Source organism: Schistocerca piceifrons, chromosome 8 (genome assembly GCF_021461385.2).
Source record: "Schistocerca piceifrons isolate TAMUIC-IGC-003096 chromosome 8, iqSchPice1.1, whole genome shotgun sequence".
In the NCBI taxonomy this organism is placed as follows: Eukaryota; Metazoa; Arthropoda; class Insecta; order Orthoptera; family Acrididae; genus Schistocerca; species Schistocerca piceifrons.
The window spans coordinates 368,381,458-368,406,392 of NC_060145.1; the positions used below are offsets into that span (position 1 = coordinate 368,381,458).

Below are 24,935 nucleotides of genomic sequence, written 5' to 3' on the forward strand. Positions count from 1 at the left end.
TTGCTATAAATAATGGCTGTCACAAACAGCAATTTATTTCTTCTTCAACAACAACTGATATACATACACATCAACAAGTGTAATAACACAAATTTCTTAATTTTTTGCCTACTTAATATAATACACATTACAAATAGCTGCTTATCGGTACAAGTGATCCGCCTGGATATTTGCCGCAATTTCAGATTCCCACTTATCACCATTGTTCAACAGTTTTTCCTTGTTGTACAACAATTCCTCGTGAGTTTCTGTAGAGAACTCAAAATTTGGGCCCTGGAACATAAATATACCGTATTTTGATAATTTGGGCAGTAAAGAAACAAACTACAAAAGTCATGGAATAGCAATATGCTCATATACACACGATGATAGTATAGCTTACACAGGATATAAAAGAGTATGCATTGGCAGAACCGTCATTAGGTTTCCAATGTGATGGAAACTGACAGCCTTTGAATTGAGAATGGTAGTTGGAACTGGATGCATGGGCAATTAAACTTCAGAAATTTTTAGGAAATTCAATATTCTGAGCTCCATAGTGTCAAGAGTGTGCCAAGAATATCAAATTTCAGGCACTACTTCTCACAGTAGTGATACAGTGGCTGACAGCCTTCACTTAATGACCTAGAGCAACTGAGTTCACATAGAGTTGTCAATAATAACAGACAGGCAACACTGCACGGAATATCCATACAAATCAATGTGTGATGTATAACTAACAAATCCATTAGGACATTACAGTGAAATATGGCATTAATGGGCTATGGCAGCAAATTACTGATGCGAAAGCCTTTGCTAATGACACGACATTGCCTGCAGAGCATCTCCTGGGCTCATAACCATACTGGTTGGACCCTAGACAGCTGGAATTCCATGGCCTGGTCAGATGAGTCCTGATTTTACTTGGTAAGAGCTGATGGCAGGGTTTGAATGTGGTGCAGATCCTACGAAGCCATGGATTTAAGTTGTCAACAAGGCACTGTGCAAGCTGGTGGTGGCTCAGAATTGGCATGGACTATGTTTATATAGGATGAACTGGATCCATTGATCCAACTGAACTGACTGTTAACTGGACATGGTTATGTTTGGCGCCGTTGAGGCCATTTGCATCCATTCATGGACTTCAAGTTCCCACATGATGGAATTTTTGCGGATGACAATGCACCATGTCTCTAGGCCACAATTGTTCGTGATTAGTTTGAAGAACATTCTGTACAACTTGAATAATTTGGGCACCAAGGTGGCCCAACATGAATGCCATTGCACATAACTGAGGTCAGTTCATGCACAAAATTATGAATGGGCAACACTTTCACAATTATAGATGGCTATACAGGCAGATTGGCTACATACACTACTGCCCATTAAAATTGCTACACCACGAAGATGAAGTGCTACAGACACAAAATTTAACTGACAGGAAGAAGATGCTGTGATATGCAAATGAATAGCTTTTCAGAGCATTCATTCCAGGCTGGCGCTGGTGGCGACACCTACAACGTGCTGACATGAGGAAAGTTTCCAACCGATTTCTCACACACAAACAGCAATAGACCAGCGTTGCCTGGTGAAACGTTGTTGTGGTGCCTCATGTAAGGAGGAGAAATGCGTACCATCATGTTTCCAACTTTGATAAACGTCGTATTGTAGCCTATCGCGATTACGGTTTATCGTATCGCAACATTGCTGCTTGCATTGGTCGAGATCCAATGACTGTTAGCAGAATATGGAATCTGTGGGTTCAGGAGGTAATACGGAACGCTATGCTGGATCCCAACGGACTAGAATCACTAGCAGTCAAGATGACAGGCATCTTATCCGCATGACTGTAACGGATCGTGCAGCAACATCTCGATCCCTGAGTCAACAGATGGGGACGTTTGCAAGACAACAACCATCTGCACGAACAGTTCGACGATGTTTGCAGCAGCATGGACTATCAGCTCGGAGACCATGGCTGTGGTTACCCTTGACGCTGCATCACAGACAGGAGCACCTGCGATGGTGTACTTCAATGATGAACCTGGGTGCACGAATGGCAAAACGTCATTTTTTCAGATGAATCCAGGTTCAGCATAATGATGGTCGCATCCGTGTTTGGCGACATTGCGGTGAACGCACATTGGAAGCATGTATTCATCATCGCCATATTGGCGTATCACCCGGCTTGATGATATGGGGTGGCAATGGTTACATGTCTCTGTCACCTCTTGTTCGCATTGACAGCACTTTGAACAGTGGACGTTACATTTCAGATGTGTTACGACCCGTGGCTCTACCCTTCATTCAATCCCTACATTTCAGCAGGATAATGCACACAACCACATGTTGCAGGTCCTGTACGGGCCTTTCTTGATACAGAAAATGTTCGACTGCTGCCCTGGCCAGCACATTATTCAGATCTCTCACCAATTGAAAACGTTTGGTCAATGGTGGCCAAGCAACTGGCTCATCACAATACGCCAGTCACTACTCTTGATGAACTGTGGTATTGTGTTGAAGCTGCATGGGCAGCTGTACCTGTACACACCATCCAAGCTCTGTTTGACTCAATGCCCAGGCATATCATATCAAGGCCGTTATTACGGCCAGAGGTGGTTGTTCTGGGTACCGATTTCTCAGGATCTATGCACCCAAATTGCGTGAAAATGTAATCATGTGTCAGTTCTAGCATAATATAATTGTCCAATGAATATCTTTTTATCATCTGCATTTCTTCTTGGTGTAGCAATTTTAAAGGCCAGTAGTGTATTTTGCAGGGGGACTTCCAACAACTTGTTGAGTCCACGTCACATCGAGCTGCTGTATTATGCTGGGCAAAACAAGGTTGGACACAATATTAAGAGGTATACCATGACTTGTCATCTCAGTGTAAAAGACAGTAAGGAATTAAGAAGAAACATAACCAAATTTTCTATAACCATTTGCAAAAAATTGATTATAATTATTACTGCTCCTCGGTTTACACAAAAATTAAAATAGAAAATCAGGTACTATAAAATACAATCATAACTGTTAGTAACAGAAACATATAAGCACATAATACAAAGCTGATATTGGCTACTAGTAGCTCCATACAGGAGTTTGCAATGCAGCATCACACAACTGGGGGCTCCATGGTGATGCTGGCAATACCAAGAGAAGTGCACATGTGAAATCAGAAGACTACGTGGTATAAAGGTGGTCACTAGACGATAATAAACAACTAAATTTTTTAACATAATTGTTTCAGTATTTAGCATAAAATTCTAAAATAAACTATGTTGAAAGCTTGAAATTACATTTGTGATGCATTCTACAGCAGATGCATATTTGGAACTGACAGCACATGAGAAACTTCTCAGCATAAACATTCATCTTCAGAGATGGTTACAGCTTGGGCAAAAAATGGCTCTTCAGCTTTATTGGTGTTGTTTACATAGATAGATGGACAATTTAAATAGAACATGCAATAACAGGTAAAAGTGGCAATGATAACAGACTACTAAGTACGATGCTAACACTCATTTTTGCCTGAACAACATGCACATGGTATCTTAGAGATTGTGGTATTCCTCATTTCTGCTTAAACTCAACATACTAATGTAATTTTTATTTGCTACAAAATATGTCTACACAGTCTCAATGTTCAGAAATTTCCATTAGTTATTCTGACAACTTTAACAAAATGCACTGAAATTTTACAAATGATTCTAAAAGTTGTCACTTTTTTCCATTTATACATTTATTTATTTGGACATTTTAACCAAATAGGGGAAAATCTACAATGGAATAACAGCATGCAATTTTGTCATATGATGACATGATGGATACCGTGGCTGTTGTTTGAAGACAAATGTTGATGGTGTTGGGGCAGCAACCAGCCACAAATTTACTTTCAGTTTCTTTATTCAAAGGTTACCATTACCGGTTTCGAATCGTGATTCATCCTCAGACGATTTACACGCTTTACGACATGTGGTGTGTTTTTTACAGATTGTCGTAAAATATTTTATATTTTAGGACAATTAATCTATAAAAAACACACCACATGTCTTAAAGTGTGTAAATTGTCTGAGGATGAATCACAATAATTTGAAACCGGTAATGGTACTCTTTGAATAAAGGAACTGAAAGTAAATTTGTGGCTGGTTGCTGCCCCAACACCATCAACATTTGTCTTCAAACAACAGCCACGGTATCCATCATGTCGTCATATGACAAAATTGCACGCTGTTATTCCATTGTAGATTTCCCCCCATTTGGTTAAAATGTCCAAATCTTTACCAGGAGGTAAAATTCAATCTTGCTTAATATTGCAAACACTCTCCCCCAATTTCACTCACATTCACATTGTCATGCAACCTGATAATTGTTCTCACACTTTTCTTTAAAGATGGATGGATAACACAAGAGTGAAAGCTAAAATAATGGCAGTGGTAAATAGCTGATTGATCACTTACAAAATGTAATGAACCAGGCACTCAGGTAACACATTAAAAAATCCTCTCTACTATTTTAAGTAATAAGTGGACATTTTACAGAATTTTAAAAGTAGCACCCCATTTGCCTCATTGTCAGCTTAAATACAAGGGAAATCTGCAGGCAAATCAGCTGCTGCTCTATAGTTGGAACATGAAATATAGTCAATCACAATGTGGCACACTGATCTGTACACCATATGCATCACAAACTGGACAGTTCTCTCATCGGAGCAAGAAGCAATTCACCATAAGGCTGTGCTCTATGTGAAGAAGACTGAAAAGACCTCATCTCATCTGTGTGGCCAAAAATAGGTACTGTATTTACTCGAATCTAAGCTGCACTTTTTTCCGGTTTTTAATCCAAAAAACTGCCTGCGTAGAATCGAGTGCAAAGTATGCGGAAGTTCTGAAAAATGTTAGTAGGTGCCGCCACAACTTACTTCTGCCATCGAATATATGTAGCGCTACACAGGCATGCTTTGCAGGCACAAAGAAATACTGGCGTCAAAACCTCTGCGTCAGTAAATAAATTTAAAAAAAAGTGAAAGAAGAGCTTTTTTCTCTGCCCCGAGTTTCGACCACTGCATTTTCATACATTATCCAACAAAGTAAATACAAATTTCGTATTGTTCACCTTCGAATGTAGCAGCATTTCAATGTACTACGAAAATCTGACTGGCTTGACTGTTTGGGATGTTTGTCAATATGGGAAACTCTACGTTCTGAATTTTTTCCTACCTGTGAGAAGAGATGGTTGCTTATAGGAACTTTTATGAATTGTGAATCACATGCAGTATTCTCTTCACCATAAGAATAATATGAATATAATCATTTTGTCATGTATTCTTTCGTGTTTGCAGCTATCTCATTTAAATCCTGTCTGCCTAATAAACTATGAAACAAGGGTGAGACAACAGCAAACGCGGAAGAATAGACATATAATGTCATGTTTATATTCATATTATTCTTATGCCTAATAGTGATACAGTCAGAAATGAAGCACAGCAATTGATTATATTTTTAAATCTAAGATGACTAATTTATGTGCAGAATGTAATGTACTAAAGAGGCATCTGCAAAGATTTTCAAACGGAGAAAAATTTTCGTTAAACTCTCGTTCAGAACATCGTCTATCATACGCAGTCTATTATTTGGTTCTTGTTGATCATTATCAAAGAAAGCAGCAGCGTAAGTAACAACAAATAGCAGTCTCTTGGAGACGATTCCTCTTTTTTAAAAAAAATTGTAAGCGGCGGTACCGTGCACAAAAGCAAGCCAAGCGGCGAGCGGCGACAGGCCGTAAACACTCACTATCAGAATGCGACAAACAATGCGTGACACAGTACAGTAATGCATCTTCAGCTTAGAGTGACGTAAACACCTATAACAAAGAGAACGGCACTTATCAGATCAAAGAAAAATAAGCAATCAATTCAAACCAGACGAAGCACGTGAAAAAGGAAGGGTACCCATATAAATATGGACGGAGTGCCTGACGCATAGCAATGGCTACCTGGTAAAGCTTAACTGCTAAGCCTACGACTCGAACCAAACTACTGTAGCTGTATCGTCATTCATTCGACCTAAATTGTGTCTCATATTATAATGGACCAACTTTGTTTCGATTTGGAAGTGCGGCCTAAAACTTCCCTCCCCTTGAATTTCGAGTCTCAAATTTCAGGTGCGGCTTAGATTTGGGAAAAAATTTTTTCCCTTGATTTCGAGTCACATTTTTCAGGTGCAGCTTAGATTCAAGTAAATACGGTATGTCATGGCCATGTCTTTGACATTTCTTAGCTGCAGCTTATTGTCTGTCACTTCCAGTCGTTCTTCTACCCATCCTTGCATGACTACCTCAAAAGTGTGGTGACAGGAAGATAGGGACACCACACAGAACTACATAATTGACACTACACCTCTCCACGGTTGCTATATATGCTAATTTGCTTACCATATTCTCTTGTGCTCTGGTACACAGCAGAATGATACCTCCTTCCCCAGCCTTTATAGGCACAAAAGGACAACCTGAATATTCTGGATTACTGAATCTGGTGGGTACAAGTATTGCAGAGCAAGGGCATTCAGGGAGTCTCAGTCTGAACACATCTAATCTGCATCAGTGCCCTCAAAATCATATATAATTCTTCACTACACACAGTAAATACTTTAGGTAGTCACATTTTGAAGATACGATCAGTGCAAACCAGACCACTCAAGGGAGTTTCATTGCTTAGACTCGCCTGTGTATATGATAATACAGTTGTGGTTCTTATTTAAAATTTCATAAAACATGTGCAGGAGTGCAGTCGCTCCTGCATCTCATTAAATTTAAAATTACCCTGGGCCTTTTCAGTAACCAGTGTGGCAATTGATTATCAAACTTCAATTTTTGAAGGGGTTTGCTGCACACCAAATTCTTTCATCCCATTCTTCACATGGTTTCTAAATGGGCTTAATGATCACTGACAATTTGTAAAAAATTTGTTCCATTATTCAACGAGTAATGGTGTGGTAGGCTGGTACAACGACAATCTTATATGCCTCATGCACCATGAACTGCTACCAGCTAGCAAGGGTAGCACCCAAGCCTCAGTACAAAAACTGGTTATAGGGTTAGTCCTGTAGACATGTGACCAGCCTGGTGTCATGGTTGATAGCATCTATGATCTAGAGGTAAGTAGGTGTTGCTGGTCCACACATTATGTACCCATAATCTAGCCTTATCACATGACTACTTTATAAAACTGGGGCAGATGTATTCTGTCCTCTCCCCAACCTGTGGTTAAAACACTAAGATTGTTCCGTGATTTCAGGGACCTTGCCTTTAGGTGTGGTAACCACAACAGTTTTGGAAACATTATGAAACCTGCAAGCCCCATTAAATCTTGAAGAGGTAGAATGGAGTCCCTCATTTACAAGGCAGGTAAACTAAAGATAAGAAGCCAATGATTAAAAGCAACTCACTGGGTTGGTAACTGCGCAATGAATGATGCGAAACGAAATCGACAAATGGTGAGCTGGTTGTTAGTAGTCAATTAGAATGCTTGTCAGTTTCCTATGGTTTGGTTTGCAGATGAATTTAGCTATTATTTTATTTCGTTAATTATAATTTAATGTATAATCAGAATTTTCAGTAAAATCAGAAATAAAAACATAGAAGCAGTCATTGCAAAGATGAATATATATGCTACATATAAATCTATTGCAGCAATTATATTTTTTGTATTAAGATTTGTTAACTTAGCTAACTTGCATTGAATGTGTCTGTTTTCACTTGAATATAAGTCTTGAGCTTGCTACAGGTCAGTCTGTTGGTACATATAGTTTCATCGGCTTTGCCAGCTCTCAACCAAATTGTCATATTCCAACCTAACCTCAGCTTTGAGCTTCACTTTAGGTCATTCTGACAGCATGTCTATGTTTCTTCCAGTCACATTCATTGGCTTCCCCCACTCGTAGCTAAATCGTCACATTCCAACCTAACCCCAGGCTTTACTACAGGTCAGTGTCACCATATTTAGTTTACTTCCTGCTCTGTGTAAAAAACAAATGTGACCATTCACCTCCCATCACTCATCACACAGTTACCAACTGCAGCAAAAAGTGGAAGAGCCAGGTACACTGTAACACTCCCTTTAGTTACCCTAGAGCAAACTGCACAGATGTTCTCACTTAAACTGTGATATGCCATTCTGCTAGATAACATTCATTTATTTGTAAATGCTTCAGTTGTGCAACACAAAGAACCAGCGACTTTTTAAACGGAACTATCAAAACAATGCAGGCTTACAATGAATCTAAAATTCGTATGAGGGATACTTTTATATCTGAACAAACCTCCACTATGGCATCAACAGGACAAGCTTCCTGGCAGAATCCACAATATATACATTTCGTCATGTCAATATCATAGCGTGTTGTTCGGCGACTTCCATCTTCTCGTTCCTCTGCTTCAATAGTGATAGCCTTAAACATAAAATTTTATGTAAGGAATTATACAATAAATAACAATGTCTGCATAAGTGAAATATAAAAAACTAGCTCTCTCTCTCTCTCTCTCTCCCCCCCCCCCTCTATCTCTCCCTGTCCACACCCCCACCTCCCCATTGTTCTTACCTTAAACTGCAGCTCCACATTCATGGCTGCAACTGGGTCCTGAGCAAACTAGCAAATAAATAATTTAAGTTTTTTGTGTAATTGAATCACCTATTACTGTAATTTGTAAAATGAACCTAATTAGAAATTCCTTATAGGTGAAAGCTGGGACTCACAACACAGACCTATACCTTTCAGCAGTAATGCTCCTTGGGATTTCTGAGAGCCATGTTTTAAAATGAACAAATATTTTGGCCACTACAGAAAGTGGCCTTCATAATGATGTCATTTCATTTTAAATTTATTAAATTCTTCCAGTTCTTACATCACCTGACATGGGAATTATGAAACTTGTCATATGATTGGATTTGGGAGTGAGGAGACAGTAGTCGAGGTTCTTTACAGGTTAAATACTGGCTGATATCGTTAACTCAGGACAAAGTTGCAGCCATGATGTGGAGCTGCAGTTTAAGGTAAGAATAATGGGGAGGTGGTGGTGTGGAGAGGGAGAGATAAAAGGGGGGGGGGGGGGGGGAGCGCTAGATTGAATGTAGTTAACTGTAAATCAATTTGTATGCATGTACGAAAGTAACGCTGGATATCGTGTACTGTAAATGGTCAGGATGTTACCATATTTATAGTGAGAAGATGTTTTACAGTTATACTAATAACTAAATCTGAGTTGTTACTTACCATATGAAAAAGTTGCGATTATGATCTACGGAGCATGCAAATAAGTTTCCTGTTAATTATTATTAGGAAACTGAATAAAATACCATATATTCACAAGGAGTTTTTGGACCTCATCCAATTACGGGACACCACAATTGGATAAGCACATGAGAATTTAATCTGCCACGGTATTTATTAATTCCCACAGTATTGCAGCTATGACTGATGGATCAGTGACAGCAGGGTGTATCAAAAGAAAGCCAATTTTTTGTAAGAGTCTATAGATACAGATTGCACAAATCTTTTTGTTTTAAAAACATAAATGTCAATAACATGAGTTTGTCAGACTGAAACACTCAGGTTCCTCAACAGATTAAATTCGAGCCATATCTCACGGACAATGGTGGTATAGAAATGCTACACAACAAGTAGGAATTATGCCCAAATCATAGTAAAGTTCTAATCCCCCTTTAATTGTCCTGATCAACTGTTAAACTGTTTGTCATTAGAAACAGAATTCAAAGACTGCTGCTAGGCATTTCTTTTTCTGCTTATAAAAATTGGTCCATTGCATTATGAATTTCTTACAGGTTTTAAGAATACAGCTTACTCATTCCACATCTACATACATACATACTACACAACATACATCTACATACATGCTACACAATGTATGGTGCATGATGGAGGGTACCTTGTATTGCTAATAGTCATTTCCCTTCCTGTTCCACTTGCAAATAGAGTGAGAGAAAAAAATGATTGTCATACTTACAAGCCCTAGCTTCTCATATATTCAGGGTCCTTACACAACAAAAGCATTGGCAGCAGAATTATTTTGCAGTCAGTTTCAAATGCAGACTGTTTAAATTTTCTCAATAGCTTCTCTTGAAAAGAATGTTGCTTTCCCTCTAGGAATTCCCACTTGAGTTCCTGAAGTACCTCTGTGATACCGATACAGTCGACCATTTGTCATCCCTACTATCTGTCTTATGTGCTCATTCTATCTCATGTTGCTTTGCAATGTCACACCTAGATATTTAATCAATCTGGCCGTTTCACCATACCAATGCTGTATTCTAACATTACAGGATTGCTTTTCCTACTCATCTGTATTAACTTACATTTTTCTACATTTAGAGCACGCTGCCATCATCATACCAAGTACAAATTTTGTCCAAATGAACTTGCATAATCCTATAGTCACTCAATCACATCTTCCTTTACACCTCAGCATTATCAGCAAACAGCCATAAATTGATGCTCACTCTGTCTGTTAGATAATTTATGAATATAAAGAATAAGACGGGTCATATCACACTTCCCTGGGGCACTTCTGCTGATACCCTTGTCCCTGATGAACACTAACAGTTGAGGACAACGTACTAGGTTCTATTACTTAGGAAGTGTTTGAGCTACTCACATATCTGGGAACTTATTCCGTATGCTCGTAACTTCATTAGCAGTCTGCAGGAGAACACTGTGTCAAATCGTTTTCTGAAATCTAGGAATATGGAATCTGCCTGTTGCCCTCCATCCATAGTTCACAGGACATCATGTGATGAAAGGTCAAGCTGAGTTTTGCACAAGCAGTGATTTTTAAATCTATGCTCACTGGTGGACAGAACTTTTTCCGTCCCAACGAACTTAATTATATTCAAACTCAGCATATGTTCAAGGTTCTTTCTTTTACTTTTCTTACATACAGGAATCACCTGCACTTTTTTCCAGTCACTTTGGACTTGGTGTTGGGCGAGATTCGTGATAAATGTAAGCTGAATAAGAGACTAACGCCTTAAAGTGCTGTGTGTAAACCAAACTGGAATTTCATCCAGACCTGGCGATTTACTTATTTTCAAATTCTTTCATTTGTTTCTCTGCGTCAAGGATGCCTATTACTATGCCCTCCATATGGGACCCTGTGCGATAGTCAAATGACGGCATGATTGTATGATCTTTCTTTATGAATGATTCCCTAAATGTGGAATTTTGAACTACATTTTTCCTTTTGCTGTCCTCTACTGCCACACCAGATTGGTCTACGAGTGACTGGATAAGAGACTTCAACCCGCTTAGTGATTTTATGTAGGACCAGCATTTTCTCTGGTTCAGCAGGATCTTTTGCTAAGGTATGGCAGTGGTAATAGTTTTATTTTTTCTGCATCTTTCTACTACCTTTTACCTGTCATTATAGGCACATTCTGCTTTGAACCAAAAGTGCAATAGTCACTGCTTATTTAGCACTTTCTGAATTTTGTTATTAAAACAACAGTTAGTCTATTCCATCCCTTGCTCCCTTACTCGGATCACACTTCTCCACAATGTGATTTACAATCAGTTTAAACTTTGTCCATAATTCCTCTATGTCTGTCATATTGGAATTAAATGATGTCCATTCATTGTCCGACTGGCACACCAACAACTGCTTATCAGATCATGTTGAATCACCCAGTAATTCTAGGACTTGTAACCCTCGTATCAGATTTTCAAGAAATGTAAGACCTCCTTCAGGTGTGTTTTTTTTTTATCCTGAATTTTCAGCATAGTGATATTTTGACAATTTGGCTCTGTGAGAATGTACTTGCGAAGTGGTACTTCTCTACAGAAACACTCATAATAATTCAGACCTTTGAGGTGGTTTTGGTTTGAAATTTCTTCAGAAGATTAGAGGCATATAGTTAAGAGTCACACAACTATTCATGCAGTAAAGTCACAAATAAAATTACAAAACAATCCTAAAGTGTGATGTCTGTTCAAAAAATGGCAGAACATTCATGCTTTCATGCCAATGGTGTATTGTAGTTGGCATCCCTGCACACACCTGTGTTTAGTATACAACTACCAGAAGTTTCGTTGTTGTATTTCTGTTAGTTATTATTCAGTGCTTTATTGAGTAGAATGTAGTGTAGCACAGTTGGTGAATTTCAAGATGGCAAAGTTAGAGGAGCAACTCATCTGCATTAAGTTTTGCGTAGAAACTCGAGAAAACCTTTGCAGAGACACACCAAATGATGCACGAAGCCTATGGTGATGAGTGCTTAAGCCATACTCTGTGTTATGAATGGTTCACAGGGTTTAAAAATAGCCAGATGGAAGTTGAAGATGGTGTTCATTCAGGACACCTTTCGACGTCTACTGATGATGCTCATGTCACATCAATGAAATTGTGTGTGCCAACTGAAGACTGACTGTGCGAGAGATTGTAGAAGATGTAACATTTCAGTTGGATCATGTCATGAAATCATGACACAGAATCTTGGAATGCACAGTGTTGCAACAAAGTTCATCCCGCAGCTCATGAGTAAAGGCCAAAAAGATCTCCTTGCAGTTTGTGAACAGCTTTTGGGTCTCACAAATGAGAGTGAGATGTTCCTTAAGGGAATCATAACTGCTGATGAGATGTGGGTCTATGTTTATGCTGTTGAGACCAAGGTTCAGCCTCCACAATGGGTCGGGAAAGGTCCTCCAACACCAACAAAAGCTCCTCAGATCAGGTCAAATGTGAAAGGCATGCTGATAGTATTCTTTAACTCTGAATGATTAGTTCATCAAGAATTCCTGCCACAGGGACAAACTGTTAGTCGATGGGACTATCAGGATGTGTTGCAATGCCTGTAAGAAAATGTGAGAAGGAAATGGCCTGAAATGTGGTGAGCTAACTCGTGGCTCTTGGATCACATCGACGTGCCCACACATTCATCCCTGTTGATATGTGACTATTGCACGAAAAGCAAAATTAGTGAGCCGGCCCATCCTTCGTACTCTCCAGACCTGGTCCCTGCTGACTTTTTTTATTTCCAATGTTGAAAACCCTATTGAAAGGAAAAGATTTGCAACAATAAATGAGAGAAAAGAAAATTCGCAGATGGTGCTTCATCAAATGCAGCAACAAGTGAACCAATACTGCTTCCGGAGTGGAAAAGGCATTGAGAGCAGTGTATCAATTGTGGAGGAGAGTATTTTGAAGGAGACCTTGCACAATAAGTAATAGACAAGTATAGAAAAAAATTTGTGGACAATGTTGGGGAATTTTCTGAACAGACCACCTACGTCACTTTCCCATTTTTGGAAAAATTACAAACAAGTTGAAAAAAGCTTATATAGCATTTCTGCAAACTGCTGGGAAGCTAGTTTTAGTCTTAAGTAATTCCCAAGATTGTAGACTTTCTAATAAAAAAAAAAAAGTGTGTGTGTTTTTATGAATGGCCACACAAATAAATATGAAACCAAAATACTTTTTCCTGTGATGAAAAAAGGGTCATTCAAAGTAAGTTCACCCAGGCCTAATACCCACTTCCTCTGATGAAAGGGTACTAAATTAGTATATTTAAATAATTATTATGGGCTGACAAATTAAATGTAAGTGTGAAAAATTTATTTCATTTTACTAATTATCTAGTAATTTCTGAAAGACTATAATGTATTGCGTTTATCTGTGCTGCTGAACCCATAGATTAGAAAATGTTCTCTGTGCCTGCACGAGCTTGCTTGAAACCTGTACAGACATGGAAAGTATGCAAGAATCAGTCCATTTGACCTCAGTTGCTCTTTGTCCTCCTATGAGACTGTTCGTCTGCGATACAACCATTTATCATTTTATTAGGTTGGCGCGTAGGTTCGTGGCATTTTTGTTTTGCATGTTGGTATTCTCGTTGCTAAGGTTTATTTACTAACAGTAATTTTTCAATTGTAGTTCACTATCGCTTCTTGAATTTTTGTATTGTTTTGCTGACTGGAGATAATGAGTGGAACTGTGGAAGCTAGAAAATGGAGTGCCAAGTGGAGAAACCTGAACATTTCCATCAGATTCTTTTGCCTGAGTTCAATAGTGGGGTGACGTAAGCAGAAGCAACCAGGAACTGCACCATTACAGTGATAATGCCATCTGATAGAGCATGGAAAGAAAATGGTTTTCTTGTTTTAAGGAGGATCATTTTGACGTTAGCAACTCCACATTCAAGAAGAGCTTTGGGATTTGATGAAGATTGTTCAAACACATTAATCCACAAAGATCCACATCAGTGGATTGCGATCTGGCAAATGTGATGATCTGGGATCATATACCATTGTGCGACATTTGCATGCAATGAGGAAGGTTCAAACATTGCATTTGTGGGTACTGCATGCTCTAAGCCAAAATCACAAAAATCAGTGGGTGGCCATTGTGCATCTCTGCCTGATCAACACCAACTGACTCGTGAACAACATCGAACATTCCTATCCTGCATCATTACTGGTGATGATAAATGACATCTTTATGCTAACACAAGAAAAAGAAAGGAATGGCTGAGCCCAAACAAAGCAGCAACTCCCCGCACAACGAACTGCACGCATCCACAAAAGATAATGTTATGCATCTGGTGGAATAGTAACGGTGTACTACAAATTGCTTCCCCAGGTGTAACCATCATGGCTCACATTTACTGCCAACAATTGAGACATATTGAAGAGACAATCCAAAAATGATGACGCAGGAAGATTGCATGAAGAGATGCTACTCCATGATAACACCTATCCGCATTCTACTAGACTGACAAAAATCACTATACAGCATTTGGGTTGGGTAGTCATTCCGCACCCACCTTATTCACATGATCATCCACCCTCAGATTTTCACTTCTTCCACTCTCTATTTACCAACCTTCACAGTTTCCACAATGAAAATACACTCCAAGCACGGCACGATGGGTTCTTCACCTCAAAACCAAGTGATTTCTACAGACTGGAATTGAAAAGTTACCCCAGCATTGGCAGGTTGTTGTAAGCAGTGAAGGAGAATATATTATTAATGATTAAATCTCTGTTATGTGTATTTGTTGTGTCTACTGAACTTATGGAAAAACACTACAAACTTACGCACCAACCCAATATTTGTAATGAAGTATGTTTTAAATGAAGTAGTGTTCTGATAATTACAATGGAAACTATGAATTCATGTAGTGTTGAACAATTACTTGAAAAACTATCATTTGACGAGCCACACCTCATAAAAAACCCTTCAAAAATTTTCAGAGATGAGAAGACCAGGAAGAGTCAATATTCTATGGTCCAATACAAACTTCCCAGAAGATGATGAAAGAACTACTAGACATGAATTCACAAATACTATTCCTTACAAGTTTTTGAAAGCTATCAAAGAACTTGCTGTGATAATATCAAAACACAGACTCACAATTAAAAAATCCTTGAGGTCTGTAAGCTTGGCTTTGTCTAATTAATGCAAGGATAATCTATATACAACCAAGAAAAGAAAGACAATCTACAACATATAGTAAGAAAAACTGAAATCACTGACGGAAATGAAAGCAATGCAGGTGACCCGGAGGCAACATTTCACGAGTCCGTACTAAAACATAAAAGCATGAGGACACAAATAAAACTTTGGATGATTTGAGCTGTTCTCCCTTAAACATTCATTCCATTTCAAATCACAGCAAGACTTCATGTGGCAAACTGCAGCTAGAAAAAGTGAAGAATACTTTGGAAAAAATGTGTTCCCAGCATATATTGTAGGGTTGAAGTTTGTGACAGTAAGGAACATAAAGCAGATGATGAAATTGAGAAAGCTGCAAGACTTTGATACAATATTGTTAATGTAAGAAAGGTAGCAAAAGATAATCTGGAAAAAAAATCAAGTTTTCACTTTACCTCCTTCCGCTCAAGAAGTCATAACTCAACATTAATGAGTATTTAGACTGAAAACATAAATCGGTATTTTGTCAATTCCTAACTCAAAAGTAAATAAATGATTGCTGCAGAAGTTGTAAAGTTTGTGACCGATTTTTACCGAAATGATGAATATACTCAAATGTTACCAGCAGCAAAAGACAAAGTTAGCACTTGGAAGAATATATATAGGTTTTTTTTTTGTTCACTAAGACCAAAGTGGTATATTTTAATTTTAGCTGGTACTTTGGGCCTGCAGTAATCAACAAAATGTAAAACTGCTTTTGGATGCAAAACTCTTTGAAGAAAACCAAAAGAAAAGTTATAAAATTCCTTGTATGTGACTCTGGAAACTGACATCATCCTCAAAAATCGCATAAATTGTCCAAGTAATGAGAAAGTGTCAGAATTTTTGGAAGAAAAATTAGCTTAAGACCTGGCCACACAGAATATGGTTTATGACCTTGAGCCGTGGAAAGTAGGCCGTGTCACTGAAATGTGTGGTGTTGCATTGTGTTGGTCACACAGAGGGCAATCTTGCCACTGCGGCAACTGGCCAGCCTTTGCACTAAGCACCAGTCTGTCTCAAAACACAGGTTTGCTACGATGGACAGTGCCTGCATATTGATGGGGAGGTGGTTGGTTGGGGGAAGGAATGTGGGATGGGTATTTAATTTGATAGTATTCACTTTTGGGATGTTTAGTTTGATACTGAATCATGCTTTATTTTTGGTTTTTGTTTAGTAGGCTACAGATATTTACGTACTGCAGCATTTTTTTTGGTAAGAAGTAAGTCATATAATGAAAATTCCTAAAAGAACAACTTGTAAAGTAAGGTAAATGCAACCATTTACCTATAGCAGACTGGTGTGCATTGCATACACACACACACACACACACACACACACACACACACAGAATACCGTGTTCACTAGCTTTCCAGTACAGTGGCTCCCAACCTGGGGTAATTACCCACTGAGGTGTCAAATGAGATTTTCTGAGGGGTAAAAACTAAATGATTCCATTCTGTTTCAGTCACAAAACTAAATTATCAAAAGATCGTTATCATCATTATTATTATTAGTCGTAAAGCTCCCAACATGGAAGACGCTAAGTAAAGATGGTTCACTTCTGGGGCTTCTTATTCTTCTTGTTTGGCCACCAGGTCTTCATTCTTTGCGAGAATTCAGCTTTTCTTTCTTCGCTCCATTTTGTTCCAGTTCTCGGCGCTTTTGTCTCTGGTTTGACCTCCCATTTGTCAACTTTAAGTTTGAAATTGTTTCTTTTGTTCATGTCTTCAGTAGTAATGTTGGCTAATTCCAGATCTTTCTTTACATTTTTGATCTATTCTCCTCCATTAACAAGGGATGCTACATATCTTACTATTTTTTTTGTAAGTCTGTGATCTCATTATGTGGCCATAGAATTTTAGACGCCTCTTCCTCATGTCTATCTCTATGTTAGAATATTCTTCAATTTTAGAATTTTTCTGTAATCTATACCCCTCTTTGGTCCATCTTGGTCCCAGAATTTTCCTAATGATTTTCCTTTCCTCTTTCTTCAGGTTTTCCATATCTGTTTTCCTTTTAAGTGTCAAGGTTTCGCTGGCATATAGCATTATTGGTTTAATTACCGACTTATAATGTTTAATTTTTGTATTTATAGACAGACATTTTTTATTGTAAATGTTTTGGACCAGCCCTAGACCCCTACGAGCTTTTAATATTCTTTCTTGTTGTGAGTATTTTTCAGAAATTATCTCTCCTAAATATTTAAAGTATGGTACCCTCTTAATTTCTCCATATTTGGTTTGTAACTTAGAAATTTCTAGATTTGTTGTTGTAAACACCGTTTTCTCAAAAGATATTTGTAGGCCAACTTTTCCTGCACACTCTTTTAAGGTTTCTATCTGTTTGACTGCCATTTCACTAGAATCTGCCATTATTGCAAGATCGTCTGCGTAGGCTAAGTAGGGGATTTGTAGGTCATCTTTTTTGGTTCCCAGTGATATTGGTTTCCAGTACTTTTCTTTTTTGAGTTCTTTTTCCCATTCTGCCATGACTCTATCCAGAACTAAGTTAAATAACAGAGGTGATAATCCATCACCTTGTCTAACCCCAGTTTTTATCTCAAATGATTTTGAAAGTTTTCCCATGAATTTCACTTTGCATTTTGTATTTGTTAATGTCTGCTCTATGATGTTCCGTGTCTTCTTATCCAGTCCTTGTTCTTCAAGAATTTTAAATAGTGTGGGTCTGTGAATTGAATCATATGCCTTTTTAAATTCGACAAAGACATATACTGTAGGCTTCCTTCGCATTTGTCTCATCCTTGTAATCAATTTCAAGTTTAAAATTTGTTCTGGACATGATCTGTTTGGTCTGAAACCAGCTTGGAAATCTGAGATTTTGGGTTCTAGCAGTTTTTGTGTTCTTTCAAGAAGACAAGCTGATAATATCTTGTATGTGACGGCAAGTAAGGAGATTCCTCTATAGTTGTTCACATCCGATTTATCTCCTTTTTTATGTAACGGATGTATTAGGGCACATTTCCAATCTTCTGGTATTTCTTCAGTAACCCATATGTTTTGAATAATTTTAACTAGCTCATTTCTTGAGTTAGACCCTAGACTTTTGAGAAATTCGGCTACAATTCCATCTTCTCCTGATGCTTTGTTATTTTTGAGTTTGTTTATGTGTTTGATAATTTCTTCTTCAGTTGGCGGTACAGAGTCTTGCTGTTGCGGGGCTTTAGTGCTGGATATTGGAAGAGCTTCTGTTGGTTCTGGACAGTTTAGTAGCGTTTCAAAATATTTGGCTAATTCTTCACAGTTTTCTTCGTCGCTTAGTGCCAGATTCCCATCTGATTTCCGAAAACAGACATTTTGAGGGATATACCCTTTAATTTGGTTTGCAAAAGTTTTGTAGAATCCATGCGTATTATAATTTTTAAAATCTGCTTCTATTGATTCCAGTTGCTGAGTTACATACTTTCTCTTCTCTTGTCTAATAAGTTTATTTGAAAGTTTTCGTGTTTCTAAAAAGTTTTGAAGAGTTTTCTCATTTTTATTTGAACTGAACTTCGCAAAGTCTTCTGTACGAACTTGAATTGCCTTTTCGCATTCCATATTCCATCATGGATGTTTGTGCTTCTTCTTCAGTGGTATTTGCTCCTTCGCTATTTTTGTGATTTTTTCCTTGAATGTTTCCCAGTTGTTTGCGGGAGAATTTTCCCATTTTTTAATTGTTTCTGATTCTGTTAGTTTTTGTAGGTCAAATTTTGGGATTGCTGGTGGAATTCTTGGTGTTTTCCTTCTTGGGGTGAATTGGACCCGAACTCTTGTGAGATAATGATCTGAGTCAATATTTGCACCTCTCCTAACCTGGATATCTCTGATCTCTTTTTGGAAGTTATATGAGATGGCCACATGGTCAATTTGAAATTCTCCCAATTGGCTTATAGGGGATCTCCAGGTCTTCTGTTTTCTTGGTTTCTTATTGAACGACGCTGAGCTGATTTTCATGTTGAATTGTTGACAAAGTTGGATTAGTCGCATGCCATTTTTGTTGGTCAATTTGTGTGCTGGGTATAGCCCAACCATCTTCCTGTATTTCTTTTCTCTGCCAATCTGTGCATTGAAATCTCCAAGAAGTATTTTGACATCATTCCTCGGTATCTTTGACATTTCAAGTTCTAATCGTTCCCAAAATTTATCCACATTGTCTAGGTCCTTTCTATTGTCAACGTTGCAGGGTGCGTGAACATTAATTAGGGTGTAATATTTATTCTTGTGTTTCAACCTAAGAAACATTAGTCTATTGCTAATAGTTTTTACAGATTTTACAAATTTAACTGAGGATTTTTCGACCATAAAGGCCATACCAAGCATGTTTGCCCCTTTACCAATTTTTCTGTCCGTTCCACTTTTGAAAATTCTGAAGCCATTGTAGTCAGTGATTTGATTATCAGGAAATCTGGTCTCTTGTACTGCTAGGATTTGGATTTTCAGCTTCTTTAATTCTTCTGTTAATGTGTATAATTTTCCGGTTTGTATTAGTGTCCGTATGTTTACTGTTCCAATGTAATCTTCATTTTTGGGAAGTTTTCCAGAGTGCTCCGATCCACTCAAGTCGTGTAGGTCCGGTCTCCCCAGAATCCGATAGACCGGCTGCCACCTTTCTGCTAGGTGGGTGGATTTCACCACCTGGGGTACTTTTGTTATTACATACACGAACCATGATTTTACTTGTAATTGTATTTTGGTCTGACATGTGCCAGTTGGTAGGATCAAGGTTGTGGAGCCTTGAAACACAAATCAGCCGCCACTAACATGTGGAACAGACGCTGTCGGGAAACCGCCACTGACATGTGGAACCGTCGTGCCCTAGTTTGCTAGTTATCATTATTACTACAGTTTTGTAAGATTCAAATAGTGATCACATAAGCTTACTAATAATTACTTTTTCTCAATTAGTAGCATTAATGCAGTGGAGGTTACAGGTTCCTCACATAGTCCACCCACTACATACATATGTTGTACTTTGTCCCGTATATTGCTAATGATAAAAGTGAAAAATAAATGTAACAATTGCAAAATGTCTCAAGAAAATGCCTCCTCGAAGTGGTAGACAGTACCTGCAGTAGTCTAGAAATTGCTTCATCACACAGCAGAACGACACAGCAGTAACTACCTCACAGCTGCTATAGTGCCATACACAATATCAATATTATTACTGCTGCTATTAGTGGCTGTGGTTAGACACAAAGCATTAACAGCCTTAAGTACTCTAATTTCTGCCAGTTCAGAGGTAAGCAGTGCAGCAATCAAGTAATTTACTAACAGTATGTACAGTGCACACATTTTAACTTGATTGATTTTAAATGCAGTTGCAGTGTGCAGGTGAAGCAATGGAGAGGAGTAATGCAGGGGAAGTATGTTTTGTAACAAGTGTCTACCCTCACTGTGGATAGTTAGCTTTCTTATCTAAGGAAGAGTTGAGGGAAGCATTTACAATATACCAAGAATTCCTTTGTCATTCATTCTAAAATCCCCTCCACCACATGCACAAACACACACACACACTCTAAATACTTTGTCTCCCACCATTTTAAAAATAAAAGTGTTCCAAGAAGTCATTCATTCTACAGTTTAGTTAGGTGCTAAAGTCAGTGATGGGCATGGGGGGGGGGGGGGGGGGGGAGGGCGAAGAAGAGCAGGGTTATTACCTAGTGTATGAGTGCAGTCAGGGGTAATGGTCTAAAGAAGGTTGGGAACCACTGTAATCTAACAGAAAGAGCAGAAATTCACACATGCAACTACACTGCCATCCAAACACCCACTAGGATTCACAGTCACTGCACTGTAGTAGTGTGTTTCTGGGTGTGAATGTGTTTATGTTCTACTAGAAAAAAAGCCACAGCTCAAAAGCTTCTCAACAATGTTTTCTGTTGCCGTACGTGTATCAATGCACCCCACAGTCTGTTATGCGAGTGGTTGTCTTTTCCTTATTTCACGTATTGTTCTATCTAAAATGTAACCTATTAAGATGTGTTTATTTAGTATGTGAATTTTACTGTGAATGTATGAATGTACCGATGCATGTTTAGTGGGTATCGCAAATTTCACTTTAGCTATACACGTAAACTGAAGGCAATGGTATCAAATGTACATTTATACTGGTGTGTTATTTGGATTCAGTGTGAATATGGTATTTTCGTAATTGTTTGGTATTGCTGTGTACTGAAGTTAGTTAAGTGCATGTAACTATGCCAGTCTTCTGTCATAACTCGTATGTTATCTTCCTAATATCTTCATTCATTTCACAGTTGGATGGCATTAATTTCATTTTAGCCATATAGATATGAAGTGAATCTATCATCAGTATTGTGTTCTCCAGTCCTCCCTGAGAGTATTACTGCCCTGTAGTTAGCTCATACTCTTTATTTCAGTTTTCTTACAGAGGTTAAGCGAAAATAAGAATATCAAATCTATGATGTTCTTTAGAGGATTTATATAATGCGAGAGTAAAGAATTTTTTAATATATTTCAAATATGGAGGGAGTGCCCACCCAAAACCTCAAAATTCCTGTTTATATCCTGTTAGGTACTATTGCTTTTCAGGTGCTTTAGGTCATATTTATTATCATAAAACTGCTATTAATGTGATTTCATTACCGTTGCACAAGTGAAATGGCTGACACATTGGACATAGTCAAGTTGCTTATGCTTGCCTCTTTGATGATATCACAGGAAGCCAAAGCCCGGAATTGAATGGTTCAGTATTCTACACATAGTGGTTTAATAAGGAAGGGTACAACTTCCTCTTCCCGACTTTCAATTTACAAACTATAGCCAGTTACAGATTACCTACAGTTTAGTGTGGATTCTGAAAGTTACAGAACTTACCGCTTGCCAGATGTAGGAGTTGGTAAATGTGCACTTATTGCGTCAGTGGCTTTTATGTTGCATGCTGCCATTCGTAACTGTTTGCACAGTGGAAAATTGACATAACAGATGATTAGACAAGATGGAGGAACCAATGAGAAAACAGTGTTTGATAAATGATGTCATGACGTGGAGTGTTTCAAATTACATGGCTGCTTGCAGGATGATGTGTAAAACAGAATATTCAGTAAAATTTAAACTGTACTCTTACATTCCTGCATAACCACAACATTTGGTATAGGGACATTTCACAAATACTCAACAAACTTTTCAGAACGATACGCTAAAGATCAGTTGGTCATCACAGCCTGTCACATCTATTGGCTTTGCCACCTCACAACCAACATCGGAATAAAAAACAATATGCCACAACATCCTGACATAGCCTAAGAAACATACAACACAGGAAATACATACATAAACCAGAAAGCAAATTCACAATCCACAACAGACACCTCGATAATCATCAAATTATGCTACATCGTAAACGAAAGTAATCAACTCTTATCTTCTGCCAAAACAAGTCATTAGCTTCAGCAATTCTCAGTGGCTATTGCATACTATCACCTGATTGGCTATGAATAATGGGAAGGAATTGCGAACTTTAACACGCTATGGAAGAGCCACCAACACAGTTAAGTGCACTTCAGCTGTAAAAGTCAACTTAAACACCACTGAGGCTAAGAAACTCTGAAAGGAGATAAAAAGTCTATGACAAATTTGCTAATACAGCACAAGCTCTATCATAAAAAGGAGGAAGCATGCTGCTCTGCTGATTTCACCATCTATATGAAGTCCAATTGAACAATTGGATATCTTGAGGTGTTCTGTACTATAAACAACATCATCATGGCTGCAAGATGGAACAATATTGTTTACAATGGAAATTACCTTTTTAACACGTAATGACATATTGTACATGCAAACAAAGTTGACATTTGGCACAGTGGCTGATGGGAGTGACCATAAAGGCATTTCCCATTTACAGCTGCTCCCATCATACAGAATGCCGAGTGTCAACTATGTTTGCACATTTAATACCGTAATACATAAGATCCATAGAATATTATTATTTTCAGAGCTCGAAATGAATTGATTTATTACCCTTAATATCAGCTTCATGATAATCACATGTAAAGCAACCTTCTTTACAGTTTGTGAAGTTACACTTTCAATGAATAGGCATTTCCTCCATGTCACTATTTGACAATGACTTCTGTGTGACAAATGTTTAGGGACTAACTTCCAGAACTCATACTAGGTAAACAATCTGACCTAATAGTGTCTTACCAATGAATAACTACTTTTGGTTGTTAGTGATCTCCATTAATAAGATATAATGCAATGCAAAGTTAACTACGTTGTGTTCTGAAATAGTTGAAGTACAGGAGAACGTCATGGGTTAAAAGTTTCCATACTGCTCCAATGAAACACCATCTCACGGAGGAAAAATTTAATAGTAAATCAGGTTATTTTTGCTTGTCATAAAAAATGCTCAGACTGACGTCAGTAATCCAAAAGTCTGAGGGGCATAGGAAGGTGAGAGTCTGTGTGTGCACTAGGCTAATTATGGCCTATGGAATCCTTTCTGATAATTACCTCACGATTCAGCAACCAATGAAACAAGTAAATAGTAAAAGTCTCACCTGCGCTGGGCAAATTGCCTCGCAGAGTTTACACGCTATACAGCGTTCTTCACCTGATGGATACCTCCGTAGGGCATGTTCACCGCGGAACCTCGGACTCAGTGGACCCTTCTCGAAAGGATAATTTATTGTCGCTGGCTCCTTAAATATATGTGCCAATGTTACGCCGGCCCCTGTCATGAGTGAGTTAAGTTTAGCACCTATCATGGCACAGAACCCACGAAGTTCATTCTAGTACAGTAAATTACCTCTGAAAAGTTCAGTCCAAAACATAGTCTGAGCTGCACGGTCTGTTATATCCTTGAATTCCATACTTTCTTCCTCTGCATTCACATATTTATAATTACTGCGGGATGGGGTGACACAGGTTATGCCATATACACGTCTCAACAACCGACCTTGAATAGAAAAACATTGACTTTGTGACACGAATCTCTTCCATAAACTTTGATTTCGTTTATTTATCCATATGTATAGCAGAAATATCACTACACCATGTAAATTCTTAAATTACCTGCTTTCCCCACTTCCGACAACTTCAACGCAGCCATATTTACCAGAGACTACTACTCAATGCACACAAGAAACCATAGACGTTAGTGATCTATGCAAAAAATAAGATAAGATGTTGTTGTTATGGTCTTCAGTCCTGAGCCTGGTTTGATGCAGGTCTCCACGCTACTCTATCCTGTGCAAGCTTCTTCATCTCCCAGTGCTTACTGCAACCTACATCCTTCTGAATCTGGTCTCTTGGTCTCCCTCTACGATTTTTACCCTCCACGCTGCCCTCCAATGCTAAATTGGTGATCCCTTGATGCCTCAGAACATGTCCTACTAACCGGTCCCTTCTTCTTGTCAAGTTGTGCCACAAACTCCTCTTCTGTCCAATTTATTCAATACCTCCTCATTAGTTATGTGATCTACCCATCTAATCTTCAGCATTCCAAGATA

The 24,935-nt window shown here is 38.3% G+C and overlaps 1 protein-coding gene across 1 annotated transcript; it reads right to left on the bottom strand.

Moving 5' to 3' along the window:
- Positions 1–24,584, bottom strand: LOC124712044 (NADH dehydrogenase [ubiquinone] iron-sulfur protein 8, mitochondrial). Its single transcript, XM_047242334.1, has 5 exons — positions 24,499–24,584; positions 24,233–24,382; positions 23,985–24,157; positions 8,301–8,429; positions 1–273 (listed from the first exon to the last, which is right to left on the bottom strand). The coding sequence occupies exons 1-5, from the start codon at positions 24,533–24,535 to the stop codon at positions 142–144; spliced, it is 621 nt and encodes a 206-aa protein (XP_047098290.1). The 5' UTR covers positions 24,536–24,584; the 3' UTR covers positions 1–141.
- Between the last annotated feature and the right edge of the window lie 351 nt (positions 24,585–24,935).